The following is a 13,501-nucleotide window of genomic DNA, read 5'->3' as shown; positions in this document are numbered from 1 at the left end:
CCCATGATCGGCGTCGGAATATTGCCTTTTTTTTGTTTGTTCGTTAAAGACTTATAATAAGAGAAAAATACATTTTTGTCTTGGTATCTTTACCTATTTGCTCAGGTTTGCTGTAATGGTTTGCAGCTTGTAGAAAACTGTGAAAACTTTCGGGAAGTGAACGAAAATCTGGGACATGACCTTGACTTCACCCTCTCATGTATCATCTGTCAGTTCACCACCGGCTATCGTGATGAGTGGTTGTACGATTTTTTCGCTCGTGGCCATGCCTAACCACACATAGTTACACCCATTATCTTGACCCAGACAGAAAATACAACCTTTTTCCTCCCTTGCAAAACACAACCAACCACCCTGTTTACGAGACAGCAATATATATTGTGAAAATAACAAGGTAAAATGATAAAGATGAACGTAAAATGATAGAGAAAGATGAACATGTTATGACGGAAGAAATACGTTTTCCCTGTCTGTAAACGTATTTATTTCTGCTTTGTATCTGTATTCGTAATAATTAGACTTATTGTTAGTTCTGAAACTGCATTACGATTCTATTTTTAGCCATTCTCGTGGTGTGGGAGCTGGAAGTTGTGACACAACTTCCTTATTGCTAATCGGACTGACCCTCCACTTTATTCTCCCGTGGCAGAGTCTAGCCTTGGAGGACGTGCAGTTTTCTCATTTAGGACTGAAAATTCAACTCTTTCGCTCCCTTTTCCAAGCATGGGCAGAACGATAATGTAAAAAATAACTCGAAACTACCATAAACATATATCAAAAAGGTGAAAATGTATTCATAACATTTTTTTTTTCCAGCCATTCCTAACAGATTATGTACTGAAATCAATTGATATCACAGTACTGCATTTCTAAGTTAAATATGTACTGTTCTGGTATGTACTTGTAAGTTAAAGCACTGGTACCAGCTAACCTAATTTATATGATTACCTATGATCGGCGTTGGAATGTTTCCTTGTGTTTACGTACAGTATTTGTGTGTTGAAGTTTTGCTCTGAAGTACTGTATTAGTGAGTTATAACATTAAATAAACCTTCTAACCACTTAAAGTGCTTTCTAGTGACAGATAACAGCAAAACAACACATTTGGGGGGTCTAGGGAGCAAAATACGGAGTAGTTTAAATATACGCGATTTCGCACCTAACACGGCACGGTAGGAACGAAACCCACGTGTTCCGTGCAAGTTACCTGTATATATATATATATATATATATATATATAAAACTATTTATTTATTTATGTATATTTATACACATTCTAGTGGTACAATATTGTACAGTTGCTCCCCCTAGTACGCGCCTATATGGGCGGCAGAGGACGTCGTGTACTAGGAATTCGCGTACTCTAAATACATAAACTTATGGGAAAAATTACATATGAGCGGCACCCCCCTTGATGGGCAACCCTTGAGACTCCATTCAGTCCTAAGTATTGTACTGTACAGGGAAACTATCTAAGACATATTACCTAAGATAAAGTAAAACAGCAAGATTATGGCTTTACTTAGTCAAGATGGATATGGCTTAACTAAACCAAAAAGAATATGGCTGCTCACCTTAACCCAAGAGGATAACAGGAAGAATTGTCTCCTGCACCACTCGGTTTCAGGACAATTTGGCATTAAGTCAATTTGCCGTCACAACAATAAGAAGACAGTTCGCCGTCATTAATGAAGACAGCCATGGGTGACGCTAGAATAATTCAAAGGCGACCACAGCGAGGAAGAAACAAGTTAATTAAACCACCAGTGATGGAGAGTGGAGACTTGTCTATGAGCCATTTCCTGAGGAGGATCAAGAGGATGATGCAATGTCTGAGGTATCAGAAATAGACGTTGAAGGGTTTATGAACAAAGTGAGTGCATTAGCTAGTGAAAGTATTGAAAGTGCTGGCGATGAGAGTGGTGAGGAAGGTGGTGTGTCGAGTGGTGCAGGAGGTGCACGTTAGGGTTCCGAGATAATACACCATCAAGTCAATTTGCCATCAGACAATTCCCCATCAAAACATGGACGATTCCCCATCAGGACAATTCACACCCTGGACAATTCCCCGTTACTCTATAAATACAGTATACCTATTATTAATTAATCAGTATTTTAATAACCATCAAAGTCTATGTTAATAGCATAGGCTTTGGATATTATTTATTAGTTACACCTTTAGTCAGTACTCAGTAAAGGTGCAGCTAATAAATAATATCCAAAGCATAGCTATTGAACATTGACTTTTATGGATTCCCCTGAAATACAGTTATTAAAGTATTGATTAATTAATAATAAGTATACTGATGGAATTGTCCATGTTTTGACGAGGAATTGTCTGATGGCGAATTGACTTGACAGCAAATTGTCTCGGAACCCTATCATGCAACTCCTGCATCACCCGACACACCACCTTCCTCACCACTCTAGTCACCAGCTCTTTCAACACGTTCACTAGCTAATACACTCACTTCGTTTATAAACCCTTCAAAGTCTATTTCTGATACCTCAGACATTGCATCATCCTCTTGATCCTCCCCAGGAAATGGCTCATCGACAAGTCTCCACTCTTCATCACTGGTGGTTGGCACTTCTTGGAGTGGCAATGTTGTGTGCTTGGGGTAAACCCTGGATTTGGGCCACACTTCGCTGTCGTCTTGCCTATTACGAGTTCAGTTCGCGTCACTATTAAAAAATACACTAAAATTCGATAAAAAATAGGTCTTTGCGTACAATAAGGATCGTGTTCTCTGAACTCGCGATCTGTGGGGAGCAATTGTATCTGTGTAAAATATTGCTTACATGATAAATGGAAAATTGTTGAAATAATTCATTATAATACTGTACTCATTAATGTAGCTGTGACAGGCAGTTCATTTCTCACTCATCACATGGGGACACTCTTTGATGACATAATCACTTTAGACTAAATATAAAATTGAAAATTAGCTGTCCCACATATAGGAACTAGCTACTGTACCAGGTATTAACTATGCATTGTGTATCTTCTTTTGCTGTGGTACTAGGTGTTCAGGTTATGTAGTGAAAGCTGTGTAATAGTCTGAGTTTTCATTTGGAGTCTTATTGCAATAGATAACATTGTTATGACTAGCTCATTACTTTTCAGCTACCATTTCATAGCTTTATGTAGGTTGTTTTTTACAGTAGTTATCAGTATATGTTTATCATCTCCCCTATTTCTCAGGAATGCATCTCGATACAGTTACACCCATGAAGTTCTTGGTGAGAAGGACTCTTTCTTTGGGAGACAAGCTGTACCTCGTGGAAGAAGAGTGTCCATAATTAGTCGTAACCATCCTAGGGAGGGGGATGATGCTAACTCATCATCTTAATTTCAAAGCATCGTCATTATGACATTAAGTGTGAAATGCAACACAGCACTGTAAATACCTGTTTCATACTGTCTGATGCCTTATTTCCTTGAACTTAGTAGATAGATATGCAGGAACCTCCTGACAAATAAATCTTGGCAGAAACTTCAGACTTTTATACTCTCCCCAAGTCATATTCTTCATCCTTGCCCCTCCAGCTCACTCCCAATCGGTCACATCTTCTTCACTTGAGAGAAATAATGTAATCCAGAATGTCTGCTGATTCACTTCTGTCTTATGTCCTTTATACATATCATGTGAATCTTCATTCCAAATATCATTGTACATCCTTGCATGTGTAACTCTTATTCATATTATGGCAGCACAACATGCTACATGATCTGTGATAGGATCTCTTTGATATTTTTCCCTGATCATTTTGTAGGACCTCCTCCTAGGTATTACAAGGTCTTTCTATAGGTGCTCATCCCTCCATATTCACAATCCAAAATCTTTTCACCTATGAGGTCTGTCCAAAAAGAATATGAACTTTTCACAACAAAAATTTATTGCTTTACTTACACCTTAGTCAGACATGTCTCCCTCAAAATACTCCCTTCCACTGTTAATACAACATTCCCTTTTTTTTCCAGTTCTGGAAAGCGCTCCGTCCTGAAACAAGTTATCAGAGATGGTGCACAGTTCTCATTGTGATTTTTCTTCCAGCCCTTCTATTGTCTGAAATCAGCAACCTTTCAGAGTGGATTTTAACTTAGGGAGGAAGAAATAGTCTGCTGGAGCCAAATCTGGAGAGTAAAGTGATTGAGGAATGGTATTTGTCTTCTTCTTCACTAAATAGTCACATAAGGAGCGACACATGAGGAGGTGCATTGTCATGGTGCAGAACCCATCCAAGTTTTGTTTGTCCATGCCTCAGGCATCTTCCTTTGCACTGCCTCCCTAAAACACTTCAAGACGTCCAAGTAAAACTCTTTATTGACTATCTGACCCTGTGGAACAAACTCACATTGAACGATGCCCTTCCTCAGGGCCGGATTAAAGGGGGGCTACTGGGGCTATAGCTTTGGGACCCCCACAAGACAGAGTGAATAGACTGTAGATATTGCATGCCCTTAAAAAGAAAGCCTTCAATTTCATTATGAATGCATTGTATCCACACTAAAACATACACTTGAATTATATAAACTTTAAGAAGGTAAATTTCAAATGCTAAAAATGCAGTAAATAATTATATATGAAAATGCTAATTAAACTATCTATCTAACTATTACGAGATGCCTTAATCCCATAAGGGGTGGCCACAAACAAATCGTCTCCATGTCGCCCTATACCCCGCCATTTCACTGCCCTGCTCCCAACTCACACCTCTCTCTCTCATATACCTGAACACTCCATCCCTCCATCTCATCCTTGGCCTCCCCCTCCCTTTCCTCCCCTCCAGCTCACTCACATACACTCACCTCATCAGCCTCTCACTGTCCATCCTCTCCACATGGCCAAACCACCTCAATGTGTTTTTCCTAATGCATCATATCATGACAACATCCACACCACAATGCTCCTTCATTTCCTTAATTGTCAGTCTGTCTCTCCATGTGACTCCACATGCTCCTCTCAAGTAACTAATTTCTACTGCTGTCACTCTTGACTTGTGTCCCTCCAACTGGGTCCAAGCTTCACATCCATACGTCAGAGATGGTATCACAGTACTGTCATGTACTGTAGTAACTTTTTCACTTCCATGATCACTTCCCTGTTTCTTATCATTGCATTCAAGGAACCAGCAACCTTTCTTCCTTATTGTACCCTTTCAAGCACTTCACACACTAAACTTACATCCTTACTCATCACACTGCACTCACATTTTCCATTTCCTCCTCATCCAACCTCACTGTACATTTACTGACTTCATTTCTCTTGAAGACCATAACTTTACTCTTCCCTACATTCACCTTTAGATTCCGTTCCTTACAAACTTTCCCAAACTCATCCACCATGCCTTGCAGCTCCACTTTGTCTTCACTTAACAATACACTATCATCTGCAAACAACAGTACAGGGAGTTTCCAAACACAGCCTTCTCTCATTAGGGCCACTCCAACATCCACTGCTCTAGCTTGTGTCTTTCTTATAACCCCATCCACATACAAATTGAACAGCTATGGAGACATGACACATTCCTGTTTCAATCCAGTCTTCAAACAGAAAAATTCACTCAGTTCACTTTCGTTCAGTTCACTGTCCATACACACTGCAGCCATAGCACCCTCATACATACTCCTCACGGGCTTCAACAACTTCCCATTTAGCTACTCCATTTATTCTTAATAGTTTCCACAATCCTTGTCTGTCCACCCTGTCATATGCTTTCTTCAAATCTATGAAGGCTGCATATAGCTTCTTTCCCTTCTCTAGAAACTTTTTCACTAAAGATCTAAGAATGAATATCTGATCTCCACAACCTCTTCCCTTCCTAAAACCTCCCTGTTCTTCTCCAGCTAATTCCTCTGTTACTTCCCTAACTCTATCAATAAGTATCCTACCATATACTTTTTTTGTTACACTAAGAAGACAAATGTCCATATGATTACCACACACTTCTTTTTCCCCTTTTCCTTTGTTTATCTATCTATTGCCAGATGCCTTAATGCCATAAGGAGTGGCCACAAATAAATCGTCTCCATGTCACCGTCCCCTACCATTTCACTGCGCTGCCCACAGCTCACACCCCTCTCTCAAATACCTCTCCACTCCATCCCTCCATCTCATCCTTGGCCTCCCCCTTCCTTTCCCCCCCTCCACCGCATTCACATACACTCTCTTCGTCAGTCTCTCACTCTTCATCCTCTCTGCATGCCCAAACCACCTCAATGTATTTCTCCTAACACTTCCTGTCACATCCACACCACAGTGCTCCTTCACTTCCTCATTTGTCACTCTGTGCATGTAACTCCATATGCTCCTTTCAAATAACTCATTTCCACTGCTTTCACTTTCGACTTGTGTCCTTCCAACAACGTCCAAGCTTCACTTCCATACGTTAGAGTTGGTATCACAATACTGTCATGTAGTAACTTTTTCACTTCCATGCTCACTTCCCTGTTTCTCATCACTGCCTTCAAGGAACCAGCAAAATTTCTTCCCCGCTGTACCCCTTCAAGCACTTCACCCTCCAAACCTCCATCCTTACTCATCACACTACCCAAGTACTTAAACTTACAGGTACTCACATCTTCCAATTCCTCACCATCCAACCTTGCTGTACATTCACCGACTTCACCTCTCTCAAAGACCATCACTTTTCTCTTCCCTACATTCACCTTTAGATACTGTTTCTTACACACTCTCCCAAACTCATCCACCAGGCCTTGCAGCTCCCCTTCATCTTCATTCAACAACACAGTATCATCTGCAAACAACAGTACAGGGAGTTTCCAAACACTACCCTCTCTCACCAGGGCCATTCCAACATCCACTACCCTACCTTGTACCTCTTTTATTACCCCATCCATGTACAGATTGAACAACCATGGAGACATGACACATCGCTGTTTCAACCCAACCTTCAAAGAGAAAAATTAACTCAGTTCACCATCCACACGCACTGCAGCCTTAGCACCATCATACATACTCTTCACGGCATTCAACAACTTCCCATCTACTCCATATATTCTTAATACTTTCCACAATCCTTGTCTATCCACCCTGTCATATGCTTTCTCCAAATCCATGAAAGCCGCATACAACTTCTTTCCCTTCTCTAGAAACTTTTCCACTAAAGATCTAAGAATGAATATCTGATCTACACATCCTCTTCCCTTCCTAAAGCCTCCCTGTTCTTCTCCAACTAATTCCTCTGTTATTTCCCTAACTCTGTCAGTAAGTATCCTACCATACACTTTTCCTATTATACTAAGAAGACAAATGCCCCTATGATTACCACACACTTCTTTTTCCCCTTTTCCTTTGTACAAGGGAATAATTATACCTGACTTCCAATCCTCCGGGACTCTACCTTCCTCCCAGGCCAATCTGCACATCTTCCACATCCATTCTACTACTATCTCTCACCAATGCTTCAGCATTTCACCACACACTCCATCAATTCTTGGGGCTTTCCCCATTTTGACTTTCTTCATTGCTTCCACAACATCCATCATACTGATTTCTTCCTGTTTTCTCACCTCCCTTCTTCTCCCAGCCACTTATACTCGCATTACTTCCATCCTCTATGTTCAACAATTCCTTAAAGTGTTCTCTCCATCTGCTCACTTTTTCTCCCTTCTCCACTAGTAATCTACCATTTTTATCTTTCACTCCCCTGCTAACTTCACTTCCACCCTGTCCTACTCTCTTCACCTCTTTCCAGACCATTTTCTTACAGTCCCTTCACTTTACACTCAAATTCCTTCCAAATTCCTCATACACTCTCTTCTTACTCTCTCTTACTAATCTTTTCGCCTCTCTCTTTCTTTCTACGTATAACTTTCTCTTCCGCCTCTCAACTTCTTCCACGCCCCTATTTCTCATCCATTCATTGTATGCTTTCTTCTTTTGTGCCACAGCCTGTCTCACCTCTTCATTCCACCACACTGTTCCTTTCACCCCCCTCCGTCTTCTCTTTATCCCACACACCACATCACGTGCTGCACATATTTCTTCTGTGAATATCCTGCACACACCTTCCACGTCCCCCATCTGCTCCAATTCATATTTGCCCAATCATTCCTCCACTTCTCTCTTATATTCTGCCTTTTTCTCATCCACTTGTAACCTTTCCACTCTCCTTGCAAATACTCCTTCTTCCCATCCTTCCCTTCCTCTATTTCTCCATCTTATTTGGATCTTGATTCTGGACACCACCAAGGAGTGGTCAGAAAGTCCACTCCCTGAACCTCTATAAGTTCTTGCATCCATCACACATCTTCGCATCCTTTCATCCACACACACATAATCAATCATTGCCTTCCTTTCATTCAGTTCACCACCCAAACTTCTCATCACTCGCCATGTGTACCTGTGGATCATTTTATGCCTGAAGAGGGTATTGGCTATCACTATCCCCCTCCTAGCACAAATGTCCACTAACGCACTGCCATTCTCATCTATCTCAACAGACACACCCCACTCACCAACTATTCCATCCACCTTCACATTCCCTACTTCACCATTCATATCACCGATCAAAAACACTCTCTCATTCCATCCAAACTTTTCCATGCACACTTCCACATTTGTCCAGAAGTCTTCTCTCACTCTGCTTGCACGATCTTGCATTGGCGCATACATGCACACAATTGCCCACATTTGTATTCCAACTTTCAATCTTACCCACACAATCCTTGACCCAACTGATCCATATTCTCTTATGTTCTTCTTCCATCTTTTACTCACAACTATACACACTCCTTCTTTTGCCCTCTCATTCTCACCTACTCCTGCACTTATACCCTATCCATACTCCCATTCTCTCACACTCTCACCTCTCCATTTAGTTTCAGTTATTCCACATACATCAAGTTTCACACCCTCAAGCACTTGGACAATCTCTCTCTCTCTCTTTCACCTCATCATTCGCACCTCTTACATTCCATGTTGTGATTACCATGTCATTTGTCCGGTCTTTGGTTGTCATCTTTTGGTCAGTCCTTGTCCGAAGCTTCTTGTTCGTCTTTTTAGTTAGTTGCTTTCCGGGGAGGGGCATGAACCCCCCGCCAACCTTTTTAGTCGCCTTGTACGACAAGCAGGGATACTGGGGGAGTATTCTTGAAGAAAAACCCTACCCCCAGGGGGCTTTACGACTTACACTTATGTGAAAATATTTACAAAATGCCATCCACATGCATGCACATTACCACTTAGACAAATAGAGGATCCCCACATTGGCTATGAGCAACGCTGGCATTTATAGGCCCCATTACACCCCTCTTTCTTCCCCTAGGTGATTAATTTGGTAAGTTTCAAACACACAGGGTCATGTAACATTGTAGGCCACTATTGAGGTCACTGCGGACCACACCGACCAGCTCATCCCCGGGATGTAAGGACAAGGACGCTGTCAGCTAACCAGGGAACAACATCAAATTGCCAACCAAGCCTCGCCTCATATCCCGATGCTGCCACAAATGTAATAACCGAAATGAAGCTTAATAAATTAATCACTGGTCTGACTGAGCAGCAGCCGTGGCTCAGTGGGTTAGAGTGCTCCGCTCTGACCGAAGGGTTGGAGGATCGAATCCACCCAAGGGTCATTGGTAGACATCAGGAAGGGCATCCGGTCATAAAATGCAACACGCTCCAGTCCAAAGTCCTCTACCCAGGGGCAAAGCCTTAGCCCTTCGGGGATACCTGGCGTAAAACCAAATTATTATATTTTATACTGGTCTGACTGAGATTCGATCTCGATATGTTGATCTATCTGTTGCCATGTGCCTTAATCCCATATGGAGTGGCCACAAACAAATCGCCTCCATGTCACCCGGTCCCCTACCATTTCACTGCCCTGCTCCCAGCGCACACTCTCCCTCTCTCATATACCTCTCCCTTTCATCCCTTCATCTCATCCTTGGCCTCCCTCTCCCTCCCCTCCCCTCCACCTCACTCACATACACTCTCCTTGTTAATCTCTCATTCTTCATCCTCTCCATATGGCCAAACCATCTCAGTGTATTTCTCCTAACACGTTATATCACATCACATCCATATCCACACCAACACATTCCCTATATGACATGTGGGTTGGTGGAGGGTTAGTGACCCTCCCTGTAAAACAACTAAAAACACAAACAAGAAGCCTCAGACCAGGACTGACCTACAGGTGATGACTGCATGTCGATAAAAATTATATTTTCCTTGAGAAATCACTAGTGTGTACCAGTGGAGGACATGAATGAAACTGAAATATGAGATGTACCAAGGGGAGACCACATAGAGGTGCGAGAAGAGAACGAGCAAGACAGACATACGTCCCCAACCACCACGCGCCCCTCTTCCCCTCAACAGAATCCACGAGAGGTACGTCGCCCTGCCTCATTACCCTATACCTGGACCAGCGCTCACCAGAATTGGGGCAGGATCTGTGTGCCGGCAGACTCCCCGAGTAGGACCGCAACGACGCCCACCATGCTCGTCAGGGAAAGGATGCCAACCTTGCATATTTCACCTGCCCTCTGTAGGACCACGACAGTGCCCACCATGCTCATCGGAGAGGGAACGCCCACAGTGCTTCCCTCACCTACAGCCACCAGCAGGACCACAACGATGCCCACCATGCTTGTCGGGGAGGGAATGCCCACCATGCTTCCCTCACCTGTAGCCCCTGCCTGAAGCAGGACCGTTTTGTGATGCCCACCTGGCTCTCCAGGGAGAGGATGCCCACCGGGGAGGCCCTGCCCACCACGCGGGCCTCATCTGCTGAACCTTCAGCATTTACAGAGGGTCATGACCCTTGCTTGCCTCACTCATCTCATGCCCCTTGCTCGCCTCACTTCTCTGGAGGCCGAGCGGGATGCCCCTCTCGCTCTCCCTGCACCACAGGGGGCAGAGCAGGCCTCCCAGTGGAGTCACTGCTGGAAGAGGTCTGGAGTGGCCCTATAGTGAGTCTGGGGGTACACTCACTACAACCAGCACCCCTAAGTCACCAGTCACTGTCAGACTCCCGCAGGAGGAAAGCACAGGCAGCCCCTGTCAGACTCCCGACAAAGGCGAGACCGCATAGTCACAGAGGGACGCCCCCAGAACTACCGGCCAAGGCCTCCTTAGACAAGCTGGCGAACTGTACTCCACCAAGGGCAGGCACAAGGCAGCGTGCCTTCCCGACTGGTTCGGTCCCAGCCCCGAGGGCCGAGACACCAATGGAGGCTCCTCTAGTGAAAGGCCTCCCTCTGCACCACCCAGCAGCCCTCACCCAACGATCCAGAATACAATAGTGGTCCCACGCCCCTTCAGAGAGCACACACTTGACGAGACACCTCCCACACCTGGGCGCCACCTGCAGTTATCTTATTAGCCCGCTAGTCTCAGACTCTGATCTTTATACTTCCTATAGTGTGTATTATCTATCACAATGTATTGTGCCAAGTCACTGTATTCTTTGTGAGTACTATACGTGTAAGACTTAGCCTGTGATTTAGCCCTGTTCTTTTGGTTGCATTCTCTGGACCCGATGTTGGAAAGAGCTCAGTATCAGACTCACATATTCAGAGAGCAGGTTGATTTCTGAGCACATGGCATAACAACGATAAATATCCTACTGGCACTAAACACAATATCCATTCTATGCCAGCGTCCACCCTGCACCTGTCTACTCTCCTGACTCTCGGTTTTGGGACGGAGTACTGGTATCCGTTTTTATGCACAGTTTAAGATAAACCATAAAATAATTGATGATTCTAAGGGGTATTATCAGTGCTTCTGCTACAATAATCTGTTTCCTAACAATTGTTATTGTAAACTTTGAATGTCGATATATAATTGTCAAGAATAATGGATCAAGGTCAATATCACAGTGTCAACTTCAGAATCAAGGAAGAGAAACCGAACACAACCCACTGAACGGAGGGGCGAAGCTGAAGTAAGTACCAGTGAACCATATGATTTTCGTTTCTTTTTCACTGTCACTGCAACTTAGGCTTTTTACGCTCTTCTAAACAGATCCTGTAGGCAAAAATGTAAATACTCTTCACTCATATTTCTTATATAGTCGGAAGTTCGTTCATACCTTATATTTATTTGAAATTGCTCCTAACTCGACCTCTCTCGGATACGATACACTGTACGGTACCACTACTCTGTGGGTAGCATTCTGATTGGTTGTTAGCCTTTCCACACTCCACAGCACGCTTGGATGAGCTGAAGTTCCTTGCGCAGAAGGGGTATGCGGGAGACCGCTAATAGAGATTCCGGGCGACACAATTAACGCCTACTGCTACCGATGAGGTGATATCACAACTCTTAATGAAGTTCCATGTGCTGAAGGAGTATGCGCGGGTTTGTACGACACAATAAACGCCAATACTACACAACCCAATCCCTCGTCTATAGAATATAGCTCTGCCTTTGTCGAAAAAGCCAGTCAGGGAGTGTGTGATTACAGTGTCTACATACTGTATAGGTTCCGAGACAATTCGCCGTCAAGTCAATTTGCCGTCAGACAATTCGCCGTCAAAACATGGACGATTCCCCGTCAGGACAATTCGCACCCTGGACGATTCCCCGTCATTCTATAAAAATACTTATTTTTGAATAATTAATACTTTAACTCCTTATCGTTGGGTCTGGTTAGTACTTGGATGGGTGACCGCCTGGGAACACCAGATGCTGTTGGCATCCCTACGTGTCAAGTGGGGTTGGTGGAGGATTAGTGCCCCTCCCTGTAAAACAACTCTAAGCCCTTGACCACCCCATTTGGGATACATGGCATCTGGCAATGAATGAACAAAAAAAAACTCCTTAACCGCGGGGCGTCACTTTCGTGACGCTTGGGAGCAAGGGATCACACCGTGGGGCGACACTTTTGTGATTCTGTGTTATTTTGAATTTGCCCGGCCTTTGAAGTGGTGGCTTGTATCATCTATCAGTACTGCCAATGTCCAACACTAGTCAGCACTCCTAATCTCATCTGTACTCCCATCCATTGTTGACAATTTAGCCATTTCTCTCCATTCTTGACTCCCCTCCCTACCTCCCCCCCATTACCCTATCCTCTCGCCTGCCTGGCCGTGCTACGCTAAGTAAATCTTCCCTGGAATTTTTCACTGATTTCATCCATTGAAATAAGCCCTATGCCCTATTCTTATACCAAATAATATACACAAGAAAGAAATAAGGTAAGTGAGAGTGCCATACACCTAGAATTGGCTAATTATCACCTGACAACACCTCACGTGCACTCATTCGCTAATTTTCGCTGTTTATTTCCCCTTGAAATATGCCGTATAATCTATTTTCGTAATAAAAATACATATAAGGAGGGAAGGGAGAAGCCTAAGTGATATTTACATTCACCTGGAACTACCTAATTTATTATGTATTGTCTTGGTTTCCTGCCAATCATTTCATTGCTATATATTAGCAGGTCTCATAGGGCTGAAGTTGGTAGTATTGCACCTACCCTAGCCAGGCGGCAGGAGGCCACCACTATCAGTTCA

General features: G+C 43.5%; 1 protein-coding gene across 1 annotated transcript in view; it reads left to right on the top strand.

Moving 5' to 3' along the window:
• LOC145412493 (RNA demethylase ALKBH7, mitochondrial) overlaps positions 1 to 3,490 on the top strand; it is an 84,787-nt gene extending 81,297 nt beyond the window's left edge. The window contains exon 4 of the mRNA XM_080282381.1: positions 3,206 to 3,490. Coding sequence (XP_080138507.1) covers positions 3,206 to 3,353 — 148 coding nt within the window. The 3' untranslated portion in view covers positions 3,354 to 3,490. The remainder of the gene's footprint in view (positions 1 to 3,205) is intronic.
• The last annotated feature ends 10,011 nt before the right edge of the window (positions 3,491 to 13,501 follow it).

The sequence above is a fragment of the Coenobita brevimanus genome, chromosome 93 (genome assembly GCF_032717465.1).
Source record: "Coenobita brevimanus isolate Jiangsu-jjx chromosome 93, ASM3271746v2, whole genome shotgun sequence".
Lineage (NCBI taxonomy): Eukaryota > Metazoa > Arthropoda > Malacostraca > Decapoda > Coenobitidae > Coenobita > Coenobita brevimanus.
This window is presented reverse-complemented; position numbering and strand designations above follow the sequence as displayed.